The sequence below is a fragment of the Echiichthys vipera genome, assembly GCF_963691815.1.
Source record: "Echiichthys vipera genome assembly, chromosome: 17".
In the NCBI taxonomy this organism is placed as follows: Eukaryota; Metazoa; Chordata; class Actinopteri; order Perciformes; family Trachinidae; genus Echiichthys; species Echiichthys vipera.
In genome coordinates this window covers 11,752,795-11,775,145 of record NC_139842.1, presented here as the reverse complement: position 1 = coordinate 11,775,145, position 22,351 = coordinate 11,752,795, and the positions used below count along the sequence as shown (strand labels likewise).

At 42.2% G+C, this 22,351-nt stretch overlaps 1 protein-coding gene across 1 annotated transcript; it reads left to right on the top strand.

Moving 5' to 3' along the window:
- Positions 1-734: 734 nt before the first annotated feature.
- Positions 735-20,667, top strand: tbc1d16 (TBC1 domain family, member 16). The gene is made up of 13 exons (XM_083931885.1): positions 735-853; positions 5,485-5,697; positions 6,587-6,749; positions 6,982-7,284; positions 11,945-12,133; positions 12,711-12,858; positions 12,994-13,158; positions 13,668-13,816; positions 16,326-16,460; positions 17,451-17,637; positions 18,030-18,209; positions 19,460-19,606; positions 20,228-20,667. Exons 2-13 carry the CDS (start codon positions 5,517-5,519, stop codon positions 20,525-20,527), a joined length of 2,247 nt encoding a protein of 748 aa, XP_083788011.1. The 5' UTR covers positions 735-853; positions 5,485-5,516; the 3' UTR covers positions 20,528-20,667.
- The last annotated feature ends 1,684 nt before the right edge of the window (positions 20,668-22,351 follow it).

The following is a 22,351-nucleotide window of genomic DNA, read 5'->3' as shown; positions in this document are numbered from 1 at the left end:
ACAATCATAACGAAGGCTATTGAATATATAAATATGTTTTTGTTAATGTTAATAGGATAATTCGTTTTTCCCCCAAGCCAAATTTAAAACATCTTCAAACAACACAGGTTGTAGGCTAAATTGTTTATTATTTCTTAAGCAAGAGAAATGATTAATTGTCTGAACTAAAACCGTTTTTAAATAGACAGATAAAGAGCTACAGCAGCTGTGTGACGAGATGCTCTGACTCCAGCTCTGGTCCTGATGATGGACCAACTCCATTCAAGCTTCTGCCAGTGACCTTAAAATGTCACTTGTGATGAAAGAGGGTCAGCTTTTTTTAAGGTAGGCTGGGTCAGATGATGACTGACTAATGTAAAACATATCAGCTTATATTTCAAAATGCAATCGTGCCCGATGTGCCCTCCGTGTTGCCAACATCCAGTCTAAAATTCCCGGTTTATGTGATTAAAAAAACCTTTGACATTCCGGAAACGACGGAATTTTGGGGGATTGAGTCAAGTTAGACACACGTGACCAATTTATTACCGGAAGTAAGATACGTGCTGCCTACAAATTAAAGCGTCATACATTCCCTTAAAGCGCGAGCACCGTATTGGTTATAGGGAGGGTATTATTTTGAAAGTAACAACCGGAAATGTTATTTTTGCTGTAGGAAAGAGCAGCAGTCAAACGTGTGGTGTCACTGTCGGAAAACACAAGGATACAAACAAGACTACACTCCGTAACAACTGAGCTACATCCCGGGGAAAAGGCGGCGAAACGACGCCGGTACATGCTGCTCGGTCCTCGGCCGCCCGGTGAGATGGATGTCCGACATCATGGACAGTAGACTGCTGCGGTAGGACTGAAGGTGAGAGCCGCTTTGGCCCCCGGTTGTGCTCTTTCATTCATTTCTCCTGCTGAAACAGGTGTATGCCAACAGCCAACAGGGACACATTTCACCCGTTAGGAGCGAAAATTGTAACATTGTAGCTGCTGTTATCTTAAACAAACTTTAAAGTTGTCTGTAAACGCGGTCACCGTGAAATGTAACCAGCAAAGGGTTTCGGCCACGGTCTAGGGCAGCTCAACTAAAATATTTATGCTCAAAGATGGCACAGATAGCTGCTCGAGCTATTAAAAACACATACACACCACTGTGGCTGTCTGTGTAAATAGTGCTGCGCTTGCAAAAGCCTTGTCCCATCCTCCCCTTTCCTCCTGTCAGGCGGATGCTGTCAGTGTTATGGTAGCTGATGGAGCCCCCGACATGATGGCACGCCTCTGCTGCACGGGCTGCTACTATTCTGAGGCATTTCCCCCTCCCCAGTCCTGCTGCCCCGGTCCTGCTGCCAGAGTCAGGACTGGGAGAGGCCACCTTTCACCAGCTTTTATTTTGGTAGTTAAGCCCCTGTATAGAACTCACACAAAACCCGTTAAATAAATGATAGTATACACTGACTGAGCAGTAAAATGTAACCCCCTGTGCATTTTAATGATTCAACTCTGTGGTCAGTTTTAAGGCTGTGGTGTTTTTGCATTAGGATTGCAATGTTTATTTATAATAATAACAATACATTTTATTTATAGGCAGCTTTCTAAGCACTCAAGGACACCGTACATTTGTTAAAAGCAGTGCAACACAAACAATAATAAAAATGGGGAGTAAACAAAAATGTCCAATCATGTAAAAATAACAACAACACAGTGCAAATAAGATCATTTTCCCACCTATTTGTAAAAGAGGTGGGAAAATGATCTACATCTTTACACTGTGAAATTGCAGGGTTTCTTCTAGATGGTTACAAATATTCAGAGTTTTAAAAGATCTAGTGGCTGGTGTTCTTTTTGTAAATTTAGACAGTTTTTGTAAGGATCCCGTCAGTTCTGTCCATGATATGTACTGAGCGGGACATTTCATAGTTGAAAAATAAAGTTGTCAAAACTACTTCAAGCATCTTTGGCATTTCTATATCACTATGTCTGAGATACGTTGATCATGGCTAGTTCATACGCCCAGTGACATGATCAGACTCTAGGAAGTTTTATGAGTTATTTGCCATAACATCAGTATGCCACCTGTTTTGATATCCCTAATTTTAGGGCACACCATGTAGACACGGAGCTCATTACAACAGTTTTTTTTGAAAGAGAACTATTTTGTGCTTCCCACACTCCCACTGAGTCACCCAATGAAGTTCCCTCATAACTAACCCAGCCTTTGCAAAGTCCACAAGAGTCTTGCTTTTCAGGCTTCTTTGTGGCTGGTCTCCTCTCAGCTGCCCCAGGCACGGTAGTATACAACGCAGATGTAAAGGGTTTTTTTCAATATGAGCTGCTCTATTCAAATTTCAGCGTGACAACTTAATTAATGTAGCCCAGAGGTGAGAAGCTGAGACTCAGGCAGCTTTTATACTTGCAGCTAAATGTCCACGGTGTAGGTTTCAAGTTCTTATCAAAAGTTCTGTTAAAAGTTTGGAAAGAAAAGAAGGTATTCTGCAGGTCAGAGTCAGACTAGTCTAAAGTTTAGGGGTGTGCTAAGGATGTAAATCATGATGAAACAGAGAAAGTTCAGAGGGCAAAGGCAGTGACTGTGTGCACACTGAGGTGTTGACGGCATAAATGATGAAGCGAGAAGAGTGAGAGCACTATCAAAGTGACCTGAGTGGACCTTTAATCACATACTGACCAAAATAACCACTGGATAGCAGCACAGAGGTGAATATGTTATTGCTTTTATGGCTACTGGTAACAGCTATGTGTTATGTTCAAGATCCCAGCCTGTCATTATATTCAGGTAGCATGTTTTTCAGTGTGTGTCTCGCAGGAATGGAAAGTCAGAGTATGTAGTCTAGACGCTGCGTTGCCCATCTGGTCTGTTTACAAGTGGATTAGGGTAGTGCTATTTGAAGCAGTTATCATGCAAATAGCCCTAGGCTATTTATATTCAGTAGTAGTCTAATGTTGTGGATGGATAGAGCAAGCAAGTCACCATTCCTGTTTTAGGTTAATATGAAGTTTTTCAGACTTCAAACACCAGTGCTGTCTAACTTATGAATCTCTTGCAATTACTGTAGGGACAAAAACAATGGACAGGACATTTAATGGTAACTTTTTTTATTTAATTTTGATTTAGATTAAAGGTATATGTAACTTTTCTGCATTAGAATGTCTAAAATCGACTAGCCCTATATTATGTTTTTACGAGTTGTGTACCTACATTATCCCAAATGTTTCCAACACTGTTCAAACTCAGAGAAATCTATCATTTTATTCAAGTTAACAGTCTGTTACATTTGGTCACCTGGTAATTTCGTCATATCCCTTTTGCACGTAGTAGTAGAAGACTGCCAGAAGCCGTAATGAATGGACTTTTCATCCAGTTTTAAGCCACATATTTATGACACACCTTTTTAGATGTTGGTAGTTTTTAACTATATACTCTGATGCAGGATTTTAGTCTTTGGACGTTTGGATCTTAAGTTATCAGAGAAACAAGTTGAGCAAACGTTAGCGGTAGCTCGGCTCTAGGCCGACGAGCTAACCGGCACTGGATAAACTCTTAATTCTGTTTTTTCTTCTTTCCACTGCATTGAGCGAAGTGCAAGTGCTCCGTTTGCCGAGGTTATGCTGCCAATGCGGCTGCTGATGGGCCCAAAGTTTAACCTGGCTCTGATGAATACTCACATGGCCAGTAGAAACAAGGGAGCCAGACACAAAATGGGAAAAGAATAAATATTGTATGCAGGGGTGGATTAAGGTGGTCATAGGTCCCTATGCTGCTCTTTGTGTGGGACCCCTTCCTACGCATCATGTTATATATATTTTTTTTTTTTACAATTGTTTAGACAATGTTTTAGACTAAACAGTTTGTTGATAAAAAAGACGATAAAAAATACTTAGTTGCAGCCCAAGTTTATTGACATCTGCAAGAAAAAGAAGGAGAACAACAGATACAACCCCCCATTTTATTTTATTTTTTCTACAAGATGTACTGAGCAAATGGTAAAACACCCACAACCCCACATTGTTTAAATGTAAACCAAATGATGGCCTACAGTAAGCCTCCTCTCCGAGGTCAGGCAGGTCTGAAATTCGTGCCAGCAGACTTCCTGTCTGGGGCCTGGCATCAGGAAGTGGGGTGCCTGTTTAATCAGGCGGAGGTAAACATGCCCTCTAAGGAAAAAGGAGGGAACATTCCTCAGATTAAGTGGGGAGTACATGTCAACGTTCAGCCAACAAGAAAATAAGCTTACACACATGAAGGGGTCCAAAGATACAGACACACATGTCAAAGCAAAGCGAAAGAAAATTAATCAGTGGATTCTGTGTGAAGTGATCAATCAGGAGCAAAAAAAAGGTTTCACTTAATTTGCTTTTAGCATTCTTTGAGCCTGAAAAGTAAGATTTCCTTTCAAGCCTGGTCAAAGAAGAAAGCCTTCAACAACACAATGTGCTGACACCTCAAAAGAGCGGTGTTACTTTCTGCTTTACTCTCCGTTTGTCTCATCACACGAGACTTTCTCTCTGAAGCAGACAAGTTCAACCCTGATCCCAGTTGAGTGCTTCTGTTGATGACATCTGTTGGCTACTGATAACTGCTTGGAATTTCACACGGATGGAGTGAAGTGTGTTTGCACATGTCTTTGTGTGCATGTACGGTACACACCGTTATGTGTGTGTGTTGTTTACAGAAGGTGGGACACGTTTGGGTACACACTAGTAAAGTACAGTATCCACACATCCTGTGAATGTGTTTGTGTTAGAAGGTGCAGGTGTTGGCAAAGAAAATGTGTCACAGGGAAATGCTGAACAAGTGGTGTTGAGTGCTGCAGAGAGAGGACACTGCAGTAAATGCAGGGACACATGTGACAGAGGAGGTGAAGTGTAGGTGAGGATGTGTGCAGTCCTAGTGCCAAGCTGTCCTTAAAGGTCCCATATTGTGTAAAAAAAAAAAAAAAGAGAGAGAAAGATTTCCATGTTTTTAAAAGTATATATACTATTACAAAGCACATGTCGAGGTGCTATATAAAATCTGTGAAAGTATCTAAACTTTGCTGGTCCACTTACAGGGACTAGTATTGTTTCTAAAAATAACCTGAAAGGTTGAACCTGGACCGTTGTTGTTGCTAGTTTCGGGGCTTACTCCCTCACTTGAATCTGCTGGTAGCAAGCAAGTTTCAGGGACTTGACTTGGGCGTTTTTTCACTGACAAATACACTGCAAACACACTCCACTGCTGCATACGCAACACTGGAAAGTACAACTACATTGCTGCTACAGTCATTCACCGGCTGCAATGATGCCGCAGAGCCGCTGAGAGCACAGATGCAGAAGACCCTGAAACTTTGAAACTTTTAAAAATGCACATAATATGGGAACTAGGTCATTTCTCTTTTCTCCCCTGCCCTTGGCTTTTCGGGCTTTTTAACACCATGCCAATTCTAAGATGGACTGACCTCCTGTCCTCTGTCTAAAACTTCTCTACTCCCAAATATTCAGAGGATGGGCCCAGTGTCCCGGTGCCTGAGGAGATGTCTCTGGGTCGGCTCCTGCGGCGTGCCTCCTCCAAGGCGTCGGACCTCCTGACCTTCAACCCGGGGACGGGGGGCTCATCATTGCGATCGGGCTTGGATGGCGAGATCATCTTCTCCAAAAACAATGTTTGTGTGCACCCTGCTGAGCCCCTGCCTGGCTTGGCAGAGCATCACCCAGGTTAGGCTAGACTGACTGTGTTTCTGTGTGGTGTGAATGGAGACGCGAAGATAACCGCGCAGGCCAGCTTCCCTGTCAGCTTTCAAGCATTGATGAACAAACAAAATGAGATGAGAAATCGGTGGATGCGCTGAATTTGAAGTTCCAGATGCAGTGATAGTGACACAATCCCTTACCAGCGTCCCACCTATTTTTTTAATCAAAAGAATTTCTAATCCATTTCAATTACAAAAAGGCCATTATACTTGGCAATGCAACTTTATACACTTTTAAACAGCAATTCAAACTGCTTTACATAAAAGGATTTATGATAAAAGTCTCAATTTTTTATTCAATACTAGGCATCTTACTGCAATTATACAGTAGTTCACTTATTATTTTACCAACAGTCAAGTTTTCCAAAGCAAAGATTAAGCAGTCTAAAACACATGGCAAATGTACAGCTGTCGGCCAGATGTCCTGCAGGCTTTTGCTTCTACAGAATAACTAAACACACAACATTCCTCTCTTACCATGAGTGCTGTAACACAGACAAACATTTTATTTATACCTTGGTCTACTAAAGATGTAAGCATCAGTGGCCAGTGTTGCCGGTTTACACTTTTTACTCGCCCTGGTATGAACACCAACTGCATTTCCATAGTTCCTCCATCTCTTATCTCCTGCGATCCTCCATTGGTGTGTGTTTGTGTGCGTTGCAAGGTCTGTTACTCACCTCTCAGGGTGTGTCTTCATCCCTTTGTGTGTTTCTCAGGTTTCATGTTTGTCTTTGGGTTGCAGCTGCTACTGCTTATAAAAAAAGTTTTGTCATTTCCTCTCATGTTACTGGATATTTTTTTTTACTCAACATAATTCCTAACTTAACTGCGGTTGATGTTGCCTCCTGCAGGCTACCTGTGTGTGCACACGGAGAAGGATGAGAGCCTAGGTACCACTCTGATCCTGACCTGGGTGCCCAACTCCCGCATTCAGAGACAGGATGAGGAGGCGCTGCGCTACATCACACCAGAGAGCTCCCCTGTACGCAGGAACGCACGACGCCGAGGCCGACGGTAGGAAAGTAATTTCTTAAAATGTGTATCCTCTTTAGTAAAATATCTTGAATGCACATAAACAGTGTTTAAATACCTTATTATAAGATAATCATGATGCATCTCTTAAAGAACACTCCTTCAGATATTCCCTATCGAAAAAAGCATTTAGTTACAGTATGAAAACTTGCTCAGCCTTATATCAGTATTATATATGATGCTGATGATGTTTTAAACCAACCGTCCCCTCCAGACCCCAGTCTCGTCACCCAGCAGCCCAGGAGGAAGATGAAGACGAGGAGAGGAACATTACCAGCAGCACCACCGCAGAGAGCCACAGCCTGGTGGCAGAGGCAGGAGCGGATCCCTCCTCACAACAGCTGCCCTCGGTGGGGGAGGAGGGTGACGAGGGCTCCTTCGAGCTGTCAGATGAAGTGAGTCGGGACAGCACTATGGGTTCAGACTCGGACACTTTCTCCTCCCCGTTCTGCCTGTCCCCCGTCAGCGAGGCCCTCTGTGAAAGCAGTGGCTCAGTCTTCCTGGACAGTGAAAGCAGGTCAGTGATTGGGTTTGATTAGGCTTCGTTCATGATCATGTTGGTATTTTTAGACGTCAGAGTTAAGGGTTGTCTATGCTTTGTCAGTTTTCTTATCCACCTCATTCATAAGTCCACTTCTATCCCAAATATTATCCATAATAGCTGAATAATTACGTTATTACTGTCATACCCCTTTATTTCTCTCTCTCTGCCTTTTCAGTGTGGAAAGTAAGTAAAAGAAAAGAATCGGGATACTCTGAAAAGTGTTATTTGACTGGTGTGAGAGTATTATGTGTATTTAATATGCCAGTTGGATTACTGGTCTGTATAACCTTTTGGGGTTTAATTGTGCTTGCTGTCACTTTTGGTCAGTGAGGAGCTCCTTTAAGAGCGGAGCCTGTTCTGTCAAATCTGTTTTAAACACTCATTGTCAGGCCTATGTAAAAGATAAACCATGCTGCTGATTGCTCTTCAACTATATCGGAATCAATTGAGTGTTATTGTTATAGTTATTGAATCGTATTCATTGTATTCACGTTTTTTTAAAAGGACTTGGAATGCAGGATTTTTATCTGTAACATAGTATTTTTGCAGTTGGGTATAAGCACTTTAACTTAAGTAAAGGATCTGAATACTAGTTACAAGTTACATTTGTTATGAAGGATTCATTTTCAGTTACCCTAAACTAACACAAGGTGGAGCCAAAAAGAAAAGAATTGATGGCAGGAGGATCATTTACATCCTGAGGCCACATGGTGGCTTCCTGCTCTACAGCTGAATGTGCCTTGGGAGAGAGATCAGGTAGATGGCTTCAAGTGGGATGCATGAAATGTTATCAGAGTTCAAGATGGGTTCATTCTGAATGTTTTATAATGTCACAGATGGCCCCAAAATAAGTCCTTAAATCCTACGGACCCAAAAGCTCAGTGCTTCCAGAGACTCTTCTCTAATCAAGCGAGACCATCTGGACAGTGATCGTGTTGCTGTTCGGACCTCACAGCCGTTTGACTTTATGATTCCCTCCGTGGTCGTTTCCTCACGCAGCTATTTGGCCTGACATGTTGCCCAGAATGTGTGAGCCTGTGTCAGTGTGTGTCAAGGAGAGTGAGAGAGTGAGTCAGTGTGTTTAGGCTTTTTTAACCACTCTCAGACCCCAGCTCGCTGTAAGTGCAGTCAGTGTGTGACTTGGCAGTGCTCTCTGCTTCACAGCGTCTAATCTTTACTCTGTCCTTCTCTTCCTCCTCTCCTCTGTGCTTCACTCGCTATTAGTGTCTCTCTTCAGCTCTCTGGCACTCGTATCCATCCTCTCCTTTGCCTGTTTTTTGCCCCGTCTCTTCTTGGATTTTCCTCTGTCCCCTGTCTGTCCATTCCCTTCGCTCTTTATTTTTGCGTCTTTTCCTCTTGCTCATTCTCTCTGTTTTTCTCAATATTGTTTCTTTTGGTGTTGCCCACCTCTCAAATATCTTAACCCCCCTTCCCTTCCCTTCCTTTACTAAAGTCTGTGTGAAGCCCTTTGATTCCCAGTGCTCCCGGGGTTGTTGTGCTGGGCTGAATGTCAGCTCTCCGGATTAGAGGACTGAAGAGAGCGGAGCAGCAGCCAAAACCCTGGAACCCACTCAATCTCTCTTTCTCTCTCTCTTGCTTTAATTGACACTGTTAAGGGGCCAGGAACTGGAAACATGTCACTTGGAATCATTCAAAGAGAAAGAGCCGCGTATGGGAGAGCGAGAGCGGATGAAAAAGAGAGAGGGGGGGGGTCAGAGTAGTGGGAGAGGGCAAAAGAGAAATCCAAAGCAATATCTGTCAAGCTTCTCAACCAATTGCTTGAGTTTAACATTAGTTTATGAAAATGTTGCCTGTCGGGGTGTGCTGCCTTATTTAGGCTTTGCTTGCAGATTAAAAACATGTGGTTATATCACAGATGATTGGTTTCCGATGTTTTAAAACATCCACTTGTCACTGGTTACTGTAAGTCTACCAGTTATGACCACAGCTTTATTGCTAATCATTTTAGTACTATAGAGGTAAAATAATACAATAAGACAATATAAAGACAAAATAAATCATCAAAAATAACTTTATTTATTTATGTATGTTGGAAGTTTTTTTTTTAAAGGGTTGAGTACTTTTTAACCCATGCCGTTAACCAACAGTACCTTTTTTTGAAAAGTGCCCTGACTCACTGGGACTTCAACACTGTCATTTAATCTTGTTCTATCTCTCTTTTCTCTATAATCTAAGTTACTATTATATATTCTTGGCATCGATGGATGTAACCTGAATCGGTTAGTAGTACCTATGCAATTTGGTCAGTACCCTTTTAAAAGTAACCAACCCTGATTGTTTGAATCTAACATTGAATCACATCTATAATGTCAAAAACAGATCTCTACAAAGTAGCTTTAAAGGCTTAATAAATACAAAATTTGTCAAATGAAGATCATCTGTGTCTAGTCAAAGAGTTTGAACTGACTGATAAAAAGGTTTGCTGGTGTATTCTGGTTCCAGGATTATTAGAATGCCACATGATTCATAAATAATACAACACATATCACTAGCTTTTTTTTCCTTTTTCCAAACTCCAAACTGTACTGACCGCTTTCTAGCGTGTGCACTGCAGAGAGCCCCACACCACCCCCTTCACCTGAGCCCTCCCTCATCTCTTCAGGGATTAGCCGAAGCTGAAGGGCCTGGGAGTCCCTGGAGGCCTGTAGCACTTGGTCCTGGTTCTCAGGGTGACCTGGCAGCACCTTCCCCCAGGGTAATGCCTTGTGTATGTGAAGAGAGGTGTTACCAAGGACCTTGGGGCAGTTTTGATCTCACTCTGGCCTGGTGGGACACGCCGGTTGCAGCAGCCTGACTCCATCAAAACAGCTTGTTTACATAACGCACTCTCTGCACAGTTTATGGCTTGGCTGCCGCCTGCGTTTGCTGCCTACCAGTACATGAACAGAATCAGGCTGTTGACACTGACAGACGATGTTAATCACTCGAGTTTCTGCTTGAACGCAGCAGAGTGGAGGATCCATGCTATGACCAAACCAAGAATCATGTGCTTTCGCACCACATTTTCCATGGTTTTTGCACTTTTGCATATTTCTCTGCGTATAAATAAAAGCGTTTTGTACTATATGCGTGCAACAAGAATGAAGGAAATGTCTGCTGAAAAAGAAAAAGTGAGTACAGTAGCCCTCTTAAGATATATTTTAGATCACTCCCTCACTAGAGCTGTCTGTGCCTCTCTCCCAGTCTCCTTATATTCCACAGTCTGGTTTGCGGCGTGATACATGAGTCGGAGAGCAGTAAATCACTAGATAGCAGAGGAAACTCTGCAGCTTGGATTGATCAGCCTGGTTATTTTCCTATATGCTTACGGGGAAATGATTAGCCAGACATGATTGATACAGGCTACAATAGATTAGACTGGGCTGGCCTCCCTCATCTTTTCAAAGTACCTAGTGCATGTTTACCTGTAAATAAGAACTAGTTTTCTGAGTGAAAAGAAGTCCTTTTTACAAAAGGATATCGTTAGTTTCACACACTCATTCATACGAAGGAGATAAACAGCTTTAGTAGCATCCTTTTTTATATTGGAGATACATTAAGCTATTTTTTTAAATTGAATGACTTCTGATTTAATCATGTCAATAAATAGTAAATGTATTTCATAGTAGGTAGTAAGTAAATAACTCCATGTAGACGACGTCCACTTCTCAAATATCAGTGGGTTTAACACATTTTTGTGTTGGTCTGTTTCTCAGCGCTAACATGTCTTGAGACGTGTTTGAGAGTGCATTAGTGCGATTAGCTATGGTGTGTGTGTGTGTGTGTGTGTGTGTGTGTGTGTGTGTGTGTGTGTGTGTGTGTGTGTGTGTGTGTGTGTGTGTGTGTGTGTGTGTGTGTGTGTGTGTGTGTGTGTGTGTGTGTGTGTGTGTGTGTGTGTGTGTGTGTGTGTGTGTGTGTGTGTGTGTGTGTGTGTGTGTGTGTGTGTGTGTGTGTGTGTGTGTGTGTGTGTGTGTGTGTGTGTGTGTGTGTGTGTGTGTGTGTGTGTGTGTGTGTGTGTGCATACATACCAGCCAGTGATTGAAAAACTTTGCTGTGGTGTAGGATGCGTATTTTTGTTGGCCACATACACAGCTTTGTCTTTTTTCTGTGTTTTCACATGTGTGTGTATATTTCTGTGTGCGTTTGCGCTTGTGTGTCTCCTTCTGCAGCAGAGGAACCCTTGGCTCATGTTTCATGCCGGGAACAACATGCTGGCCATGGGGGAATGACAGGGGAAATTGGACGGCAGACAGTGTGATTTGTGTGTGTACAGATTTCCTTGTGTGTGTGTGTGTTGCGCTAAGAAGCCTCCATGCATTCCTACCATTCTCAGCCTCTTGGTGGAACCATACTGAGACACAAAACAACAGGGCAGGACTGTAGTATATGTCTGCAAAATTATTGCAGGGCTTAACACCGCTGGCCACTGTCTACATGATATTTATCAATAATGCTTCAAATAGAAGAATGGCTCTGCTTTGGAATGTGAGGCACAAGAAACGAGAGGTTTTTATGCAGAAGGAAGTCTCCTTCCTTTTTGATTTAAGGGAAAACATGACTCCGTTTCCTTTAAGCTTCAAAAATTCTATTCACAAAATGCACACTCCTTTTGTCTTTTTTTTTTTTTTGCCAGGGAGCTGTGTGAGGAGTCCATGACCCACTCTGCAAGCTCCGCCTCCAGCCTGGATAGCCACGCCCCCTCCGAGAGCAGCAGCCAGGGTGTGCGATGGGAGGAGCAGCAAAAGGTGCTGGCTCTGGAGCAGTTGTGTGGAGTTTTCAGGGTGGACCTGGGTCACATGAGGTCACTGAGACTCTTCTTCAGGTCAGCAAGGGGTGCAAAGGTCACAGGGAGGTCATGAGGGGGGGTCACCTTGTCGTGCTACTGTGCAATGCTTCACGCTGTGTTGTTGGTTTCAGGATTTGTTTTAAGAGTAATTAGTGAAAAAGTTGAAGGGGGTTTCTACAACAACATCTTTACATGCTTTAGTGTTCAAACACGTGATCTTTCTCTTCTGTATTTACGCTCTAGAATGACTAATACTGAGAATGACCAATTGCGCTACCGTTCTACTGTAGCGGTATTTTTTTAGTAAAGTTGTGACATGACAACGGTACAGAAGTCCTGACAGCTCGTTTAAAGACACAGTTTCTGAATACGGGTATCGTGCATTTCTCTGTGGATTAAGCGTTTTAATAATTTGCAGTATTTATAAAAGCACCTCGACCTGGCTTTGTAATGAAAAAAGACATTGAAATATCACTTTTTACAATAATGTGACCTTTAAGTAAGACCAAGCACTTTGGTCAACTCATGCTGTTTTAAATGTGCTATAGAAAAGAACTCGACTTGACGTGACTTAATTTTGTGTCTTTATCATTTTTTTATGATGCTGTTGCAGTGATGAGGCGTGCACCAGTGGCCAGCTGGTGATTGCCAGCCGAGAGAGCCAATATAAGATCCTCCACTTCCATCATGCTGGCCTGGACAAGCTGGCTGAGGTCTTCCAACAGTGGAAGTGCTGCAGGGAAACTCAGCTTAAAGACCAGGTTGGGTTTCAATCCAAAATCCTGTTTGGCATCTAGTTTTATTGAGAAACAAAAGGAATTTTTCATCCTTTCCCCCCACCCCAACCCCCAGTTTTCTTCTCAAATGTTGGTTTTGTGCCCACATCTTTCCTTCAGGTGTCGGATGAGAAATCTTGCATGCAGTTTTCCATCCAGAGGCCCACCCTGCCGTCAGCTGAGACCCACCCAGAGGAGAAGCTTTATCGGCGGCTGGATGTCACCACCTGGCTACGTCACCTCAACCATAATGGGCAGGTGGAGGAAGAGTATAAGTTACGCAAGGTATGTCAGTCTCCGCTGCTGCTATCCGCAGAGTCAAGCTCAACATTTTTCTCTCAATCACACATACATGTTGTCATTTTGAAAGTAAAGCCCCCAGTGTAAAGCTTTCAGTGTGAATCAGCACCTCTGGTCTGTGAATGATGAGAGAGTTGGTTTTGGTCAGTGACCCCCTGTGAATCATTTTAGTTCTCTGGGATTGACTCAACTGAAGTTTATTCATCTTACTGAAATGACTCAGTGGCAGTTAGACTGTGACCAAGAACATTTCCTCTGTAAAAACTCAAATGCAGGAACAGAGGAGCACTGTTTCGAGTTTGCAGCATTTTGCAACACTGATGAAATAACACGTCCACTGTAGTTCAGTAAGGTGATGGTTGAGTGCAGGCCGTCTGCGTATCTTGTTGGCATACAATTTGATATGTTTTCACATGAAGAGTGATCGCTCACTGCGGGGCCCCTGTTTGCCCTTTTGTGCTCACTGTGTTTGTTCACTTCCCACTCTCCGCCAGGCCATCTTCTTTGGCGGCATTCACCCATCCATCCGTGGCGAGGTGTGGCCTTTCCTGCTGCACTACTACAGCTATGACTCCAACTCCCAGGAGAGGGAGGCCTGGAGACTGCAAAAACGCACCCACTATCATGAAATTCAAAAGAGGAGGTGAGGAACAGGGAGAAATGGTTAGACAGACAGACAGACAGACAGACAGATAGATAGATAGATAGATAGATAGATAGATATATACAGTATGTGTGTGTGTGTGTCAATTTATTAAATAAAAAAAAAGGTCTGATCAGGACACAGCAGTATGCTTGACACTTTGACATGGCTGAAGTATCGACTGCCAAACGCTCCATCGGTCAAATATGAAACCATATGTGAGTCTTTTGTGGCTGAGCAATCAATAGGCACAATCAGGGAAGTGTTAAGGGGAGGTGCCGGGTGTGAAATAAAAGGTCTCTGGAGAGAAAACATGTCAGCAGTTATCAGATCATACTCTCTCGTCAGGAGGAAAAAACACACGCAACCACATACCACAAGTTTTTATTTGTTTTCATTCCTCAACCAAAATGTCGAGTGTGCACATATTTTCACACGTTCCTCTGCTCCGTCTGTAATGAATATGATAATTGGACAGGTTTCTTCTGTATGGCCTATTAACATTTTGAGTATGTCAGAAGGTCTTATCGAAGTCGGGTAATTAGAGCCCTTGTTCTGACACTGATGTGGATTCCTTTAAAGACCATTTGACTAGAGCAGCCTCCGGGGCCACTGGTTGATCATTAGGAGCAGGGATACATGTCTGTGTTTTTTTCCATGTCTCCCAGCCTGGTGTGCTTCCCTTAGCTGTGATAACTAAGCAGTTGCATGAAAGCAAATGCAGCTGTAATAACTGCAGAGATACAGTAGGTCAATAGACAAACCGTGAATATAACAAGTGAAAGTGACAGAGAAGCATATTTAGACCATTGTCATTTTGGAAAAACTGCTACAAAATCACTGAATGACAGCCTTTAGATGAGATGGTCTTCCTCTTTTTCTCTTTAGTTGAACAGATTTATTGGTTTTGCACAATAATTAAGAACACAAAAAGCTAAACAAAATCTATTTATAGATACACATACAGAAAACAAAAAAAAATCTATTTTGTTCATACTGCTATGTATGAGATTCTAGGTAATGCATGAATAATACCCATATTCAAGGCAAGTATTTGTTAATAATACATTTAGAATTTGTCATGTAACAAGCTGTGAGTTTAATATTAGAAAATGTACCCTCTGACTGGCTTGAAAAGGAAGTGCTCATTTTTGGTGCACCGGTGACTAAAATTCAAAAGAGCTCTACTTTTAGTTCAGATCTGTGGAAGTGAAGAGGAAGTTAAGGGTTACGGTTCTCTATGTCAGTAACATTCTCTTTGGTTATAGACGCAACTAAACATGTGTTCAGACCAGGGCTGCAGCCCAGAATTAGTGTTACTTTTTTTAATTCATTGTTTGGTCTGTAGTGAAAAAAAATGTCCAAGGAGATGGCTTCAAATGTCATGTGTTGTTTGACCAACAGTCAAAAATCCAAAGACAGTCAGTGTACAGTTATGGAAAACAGACAGAAGGCAGCACATTCTCACAGGGGAGAAGCTGGAGCTTAGAATATTAATCAGAAGTTAGTTTCTCTTAATTGTTTCAGGTTTACTTCGTACTGTGTGTCTTCTCATCTTCTACATTGTATGTTTGAGCTAGAAATTAATCAATCAGATTCCTGAGGATCATAAATAAAAAAAATAAAATCTCAACTTGCAACCTCTTTTAAAGAGAATTGTTTTTACATTGTGCTTGTATTGTGTCTATTTCCTTGTTGAGATTTTTGTGTATTTTAAAGGCCCATGCAGGCTCAGACAATGCAAACTAACTAAGCCCATAAATGCTGTGGTATGTGGTACTGGTCCATGTTATATACTTATCCCTATAAGAATAAACATGAAATGAAATGAATAGAAATTAGACTTGGGCAGTCGTAGTGTCTAAATAATTTTGTTCCTATTTAATATTCCTACGTAAACACAACTATATTTTTGCTAAACCATACCAGTCTGAGAAATATTAAGTAATGAAAGCATGTACTGAAGTAGTAGCATTAGAGAGAGACAGAGAGACAGGAAGGTGACCGGGGAGGGTCCATCCCACAAACACACGATGCTGAAACTAAACAGTTGCGTGGCGTTGCATCAGGTGCACGCTCAGTATTCCTAGTGGGGCCACATGGAAAACAAACAGTGTTAATTAAATCCCCTCTGCTTGTTAGGACTTGAGTACATTAGTGCCTTATACAAGAAGTACATAGCTAATATAGCCCCTTACATTTCAAGGGGTTGATGGGGGTTTTATGGTTGTGGTATTATTCTCAAGGGAGCACTTGATGGTGAAATATCCTTTCAGTCCACTGCTAGCCCACCCCCACATTTTTTAGTTGATTTGCAACTACCCATTAGTGTTTTACACCAGAGTAACATTTAAGGCAAAGATTATATTTTTTTTAATCCGTATTATCTTAATTACCTTTAGAGATTATGCACTTTCTTAAACTGTCCTGCTCTTGTCTCTTTAATCGTAACTGACAAAAAAACATTTATTTGATGTATCAAACTCTTACATTTCCCCACATACTTCAGATTGTCCATGAGCCCGGAGGAGCATAGCGAGTTCTGGAGAAAGGTTCAGTTTACAGTGGATAAAGACGTGGTGAGAACAGACCGCAGCAACCACTTCTTCAGAGGAGAGAATAACCCCAACGTGGAGAGCATGAGGTCAGACCACTTCTCTTCATTTTCCCCCTCTAACTCTTTTTTTTTTCCACTCCAGATCTCTATCTCTGTCTCTGTCGCCCTCACCTTTTCTCAATCCATCCTTATCATTCCCATTCCTCAGCCCAACGCACAGGCGTACCTATTCATTTCATATTCCTAAACCCTGGGGGAGCTGCAAATGAGTTTCATGCTTTATTGACTCTGACTAAGCCGTCTGAGCACTTTTGATGCATACTCAGAGCTAATGGCTTACTAAACGAGGAGCAAGAGGATTTAAATAGCATATTAGTTTAGTGACTCTCATCGAGGCTCCTCCTGGTATTTGTCTAGGTATTATGTCCAATACTGCATCAGGGGCAGGGTGATCCCAGTGCTGCACATGTCCACATGCATAGCACTTATCTCATGCTTCCTCTGTTATCTCACATCTTTTGTAACAGATAACCTTCTCTGGGTCATTCGGTCTAAGCATGTCATTTAATCTGAGGATACTTCGTATCATTTTTATCTTTAATTTTCCAAACACATAATCTCCTTCATTGTCTTAGTTTTTCCAATGACATCTATTTTTACCGTTAATATTAAAAAATAAAAAAGTCCTCAGGGTTTATCCTTTGTTTATACTATCCTTAATGCATGAGGATTGCCAGACAAGTTTACTTCAAAGTGGTACCCATATACAAAAAAAGAAGAAAAACAAGAAAGATCATTAATTAGCTCCCTGGTTACCAGAGGAGTTGGCATAGCAACCGCCTAAGCAGGGCTTGTCATGTTTTTCTGGGCATTACCAAGAATGCTGTAACATATGTTGGATCATTCAGTGTTCGGGTGGGACCGTACTTTTTAGTGGTTTGGCTCGACTGCAGGGTTGTGAACATTTCCATATAAGAGACTAAACAAAAGCTTTAATGTTGTATTGTGTTAGATATTGTGTTTTCTGCTGAGGTGTTACAACAGTGCTGAGATGTCCATGGCTTTTTCTTGACCCAGGCGGATTCTACTCAACTATGCAGTGTTTAATCCAGACATGGGCTACTGCCAGGGCATGTCTGACCTAGTGGCCCCCCTGCTCACTGAGATCCAGGATGAAAGTGACACCTTCTGGTGCTTCGTCGGCCTCATGGAGAACACGATCTTCATCAGCTCACCGCGTGATGAAGACATGGAGAGGCAACTGGTAAGATGTTTCTGTCATAGAACTAGAAGAAATGTGGAATTATGTTTCTGCAAAAATACACATAATTATTCAATCATGCTATTCTGCTTGTCGAATAGCTTCGGAACGACCCCCAACGTTTTTCTTAAAACAAGGTTGATATTACACAGACTTAAGACTTCTACAGGACCATGAACAATCAGAGAATAAATTCCTGTTCAAAACACTTAACATCGTTACCCTTCTTGTCATCCATTTATGTAAATGAATGGTTATATAACAAATCTGTACGTATCCAAATTACATGTCTATGTTTGCTTGAGTGCAGTCCAGAGAAGCATAATCCCAGCCTCAGAATACTAAACACTATTGTATTTGTAAGACAGTGTGCTCCCTCTCTGACCCAACTCCAGATGTACCTGCGGGAGCTGCTGCGTCTCATGCTGCCCAGCTTCTACGAGCACCTGACCAGGCTGGGCGAGGACGGCCTTCAGCTGCTCTTCTGCCACCGCTGGATTCTGCTCTGCTTCAAACGAGAGTTCCCCGACACCGAGGCTCTGCGCATGTGGGAGGCCTGCTGGGCACACTACCAGGTCAGGGCAAAGTCTGAACAGCTCCTTTGCATACTCAAATTTGTCAAAAAAAACTTTGCACACATATGTGCACAGATGCACTTGACTGCATTCAGTTAACACTTTCTGCAGTAACAAGATTCCACGTTATCCCTTTAAATCCTGTCACCACAGGCTATTGTAATCCTCCTAAATACCTATAAAATGTCATATTTTGAAGCGGTTTAATGGTTTAATTCAAGAGATTAAATTTTGATTTAGTTCACTTCGAACCGATACATCACAGCTTTACAAGTGCATATTGTAAAAAGTAACAGCACACATAGGCTTCGTGCACAAGGCCAAAAATGTCAGATATGAAACAAACATTAAAAAACACGTCAGCATTCCTGCTTCATGCCATCTGTTCAGACTCTAGATGTACTGATTTTCAGCTACAGGTGCTGATAGAGAAGATAGCAGAGTGACAGTCGAATGTTACACACCAGATGGGCCAGAAGCAAGCATTTCTGATCAGATTTTTCTGTGAATGGGAGCCTTCAACACACACAGTCTTACTCATCAAGTTTTTCATTTTTATTTTACTTCATTCTTAAGCTTAACTTTCCGAAATGCTATACTGCCAGAATTTGTGTTTTTTTTTAACTGGGATTCACTGTAAATTTGCATTTTGTAAATATCTTCTAGTTCTTTGTCTTTCCTTGTTCTGTGGTAACCTTCAAATTGTACCCTGCAGCAAAGGCACATCTCAAAACAGAGATCTGACACCATGTTGTCATTAGGACCCTAAAGTGTGGGCAACATTGGACCCCACATTCTTTTTCAGCATGAATATATCAAATAGGATCACCTATTAACAGATAAGTCCTGGACAATCGCTAGCAGCCAGAGATGGCTAACACTGAGTAGCTTGGGGCGGAGCACTGGATGCATCCAAAACGGTGAAGCCACTAATGTTATGCAAAATAGCATTGTTTTATGTGTAGGGACTGTTCACATGCTACTGCACAGGTTTGGTGCTATTTTGAGCAATATTAGTGGTTAAAAATAATTTTTTTTTATGCGTTCAGCGCTCCGCCCCGAGCTACTCACTGAATCAATGTCTGGCTCCTAGCAAATCTCCAGGATTTCTCTGTTAATAGGTGATCACCCAAAAAACGTATTTGATGTATATTCATGCCGAAAGACCATGGGGTCCAATTTTACCAGACTTACACTTTAAAAAAACTACTAATTTGCCGCTCACTTAACCTCTTTCCCTCCCTTCACAGACGGACTACTTCCACCTGTTCCTGTGTGTAGCCATCATTGTTCTCTACGGGGATGATGTGACGGAACAGCAGCTCGCAACTGACCAAATGTTGCTCCACTTCAGCAACCTCTCCATGCACATGAATGGAGAACTTGTGCTACGCAAGGTATGCAGTAGTTATTGCCTTTATGTCACCTTTGTACGAGCAAAGTGAATGAGTATCCATGAAATTAAACTATTAAAATAAGCTGTGGTTTATGATCTTGCTCATACGAATTCATCCACAGAACGCTGCATTACATTTAATTTAAATTTGCAGCAAGTAGCCCTGCTCAGTGCTGCAGCTCTGACATACAGTAACCTGCCCACAGAGGCCTTGAGGTGCTAAATGGGATGCTGCCAAGCCATGCAGAGGATTTATGATCTAAATCCCTGCTGCTGTGTCTGTGTCTGCGCCCTCATGTTTATGGATGCTGTGTTAGTACTGCTGCAACCACAGGCAGTGAGTTTGTGTTAGCATGCAGCAGGCGTAACTGCTTTTGTTGTTCCCTGAGATCTTGCATCCAATGCACGCCAGCTTTTTTAGCTTTAGGTAACACATTGCAATGCTGACCTTGACATTGTTTTGTTACCAGAATCTAGGGTATTGATTTATTTCAATCTTCCACTATTAATCCCTATTTTTAATATCTGCAACAAACTGTTTTGCATTCCCTGACTTTGTTTCTTGTCAAGTTCCTTTCACCCTTTTACATATATTAGTTCATCTTTCTCCCTGCTCTTCCAGGCCCGCAGTCTTCTCTACCAGTTCCGCCTGCTACCCAGAATCCCATGCAGCCTTCATGACCTTTGTAAACTGTGTGGCCCGGGGATGTGGGACAGCCGCTACATCCCCACTGTGGAGTGTTCTGGCGAACACCCAGACTCACAGAGCTGCCCCTATGGAGGCACCTCCACCCCCCAGCCCTCCTCACCCTCCCTGTCAACCACACCTTTGCCCTCACCGAATCCCACACCCACGCCTCGACCGGAGGGCAAGAAAGGCTCAAAAACCCGGGATATTTTCACCTTCCGGAAACAGTCCTGAGGTGGAGGCTATGGGGAGCTTTGCTGGTCTTGGCTCATGTTAGTACAAGGTTTGGATCCATCTACTGGATTCTTGAACTATTTGCCGGCCCTCTGACTTTTCTCCCCAAAGTCCCAGCTTCCAGTATCCCCAGAGGATTTTTTGTCACTTGATCCTTTCATGTGGTGCAATGTGGAACACTGCCTTACCATAATGTTATTTGCAACGTTCAGCATCACATGATGAGGATGGTTTTCTGCTGGACGGGCTGGAAGTCCAGAGGCTGCTTTCTTCTCGGAGCAGAATGGACAATCACCAGGGGCTGTGTTGGTCTGGAGCTACTTCAGGTTCAGGTCTGCTGCTGGCTTGGCATACTTCCATGGGCTTTGTGGGCCAGGGGTCACATCAGGGTCTGAGGCAACCGGACTGAAATCGGGCAGACTCTTGCCGAGGGTCAAATGAAACTGGAGATTCATTCACAGGACTTGAACTTGAACTTTTAAAAAAGGTTGCTATCTTCTCACAAAGGAATATTTGTGTGAATATCAAATTACGTGTGCATATCTCAAGTCTGCAGGACGTTTTTAACATGAAATCCAAGCCCTGGTAAAAAAAAAAAAAAGAAGGGTTATCCTACAAATAGGATTATAACAAATTACTGGTACTTTTAAGTTGTGTTTAACTTCATTTTCAAACAAGTGAATGTTTGCGTTTATATCAGTAGTTACAAATATTTAGCAATATTGTATCCTTGCATGGGCGATTCTTGACATATAGCGGGCACATGTTTGTTGGAAAACACTCAAGCCCAAAACAGAGGTAAGAATGTGTTTACATGACAAACACTCACATCATGATAGGGCTCTGCATATTTCCTCATCAGATTGTGGAAGGGAACATTCTCATAAATTCTCACTGCTAAAACTGCCAGGAGGAAGCTAAGCATATGTTTCCTTCTGATAAGTCAGAGACAAACGTTTTAAAAAATGTACCTGTCGAGCAATATGAGCTTAACAGGGAACACAACTGAAATTAAAAATTCCTGTGTTATTCCCATTGCCCTAGAAAGTTCCATGAATATTTGTGACATGAGCTTCTCTCTCTCAAAGCCAGAAACTAGACAAGAAAGAATCAAACTAGTGTTTAAAGTCTAGAGCTGCTCCATAGACAATGAATGGGAGACAGACTTGTGGACCCACAGAATGTCTGTTCTCTTTATTTAAACCTAAAAGAGCTTTATTCTATTGTAGTGCTGTCAGTTCAGAAACAGACAATGTACCCATATACTCGGAACATTCCCCTGGGTGCTGTCAGTGTCATCTATTGGCATTTTTCTACTGCATGATACCGACTCAACTCTATTGTTGCTTTTTGTTTTTTGGGCAAGCTTGAGGAGTGCTATAACAAATTTTATTTCCTATAAAATCTTATATAATATCAGTAAAAGTACCCCATGTCGGTTCAGCTCACTTGGAACCTCGACAGAGGTATTACGAAAAGAAGTGACTATCCACAAATTTTGCTAATGGAAAACCAAAAAAGAGCGAGTCGAGCCATACTGTGCAGTGGAAAAGCGCCATATAACACAGAGTTTTTTATATTTTCTAATATTTTTGGACCATCTCAGACCATAGGAATGACATGTATGATTTTTGAAAATAGGCGTATTTCCCCTTTAAAAATTTACATATTACCATAACAAGCTATAATTTCTTGTTTGAGGTATTGGATGGATATAACTGCGACGTCTGCCAAAGAAAGCATAGATCGTGTTTTATCCTGACAGAAAAGCAGCAGAAGTTTCGTCTTTCTCGTTGTTCAGACAGGGTCGTGAAAGATCGTCAG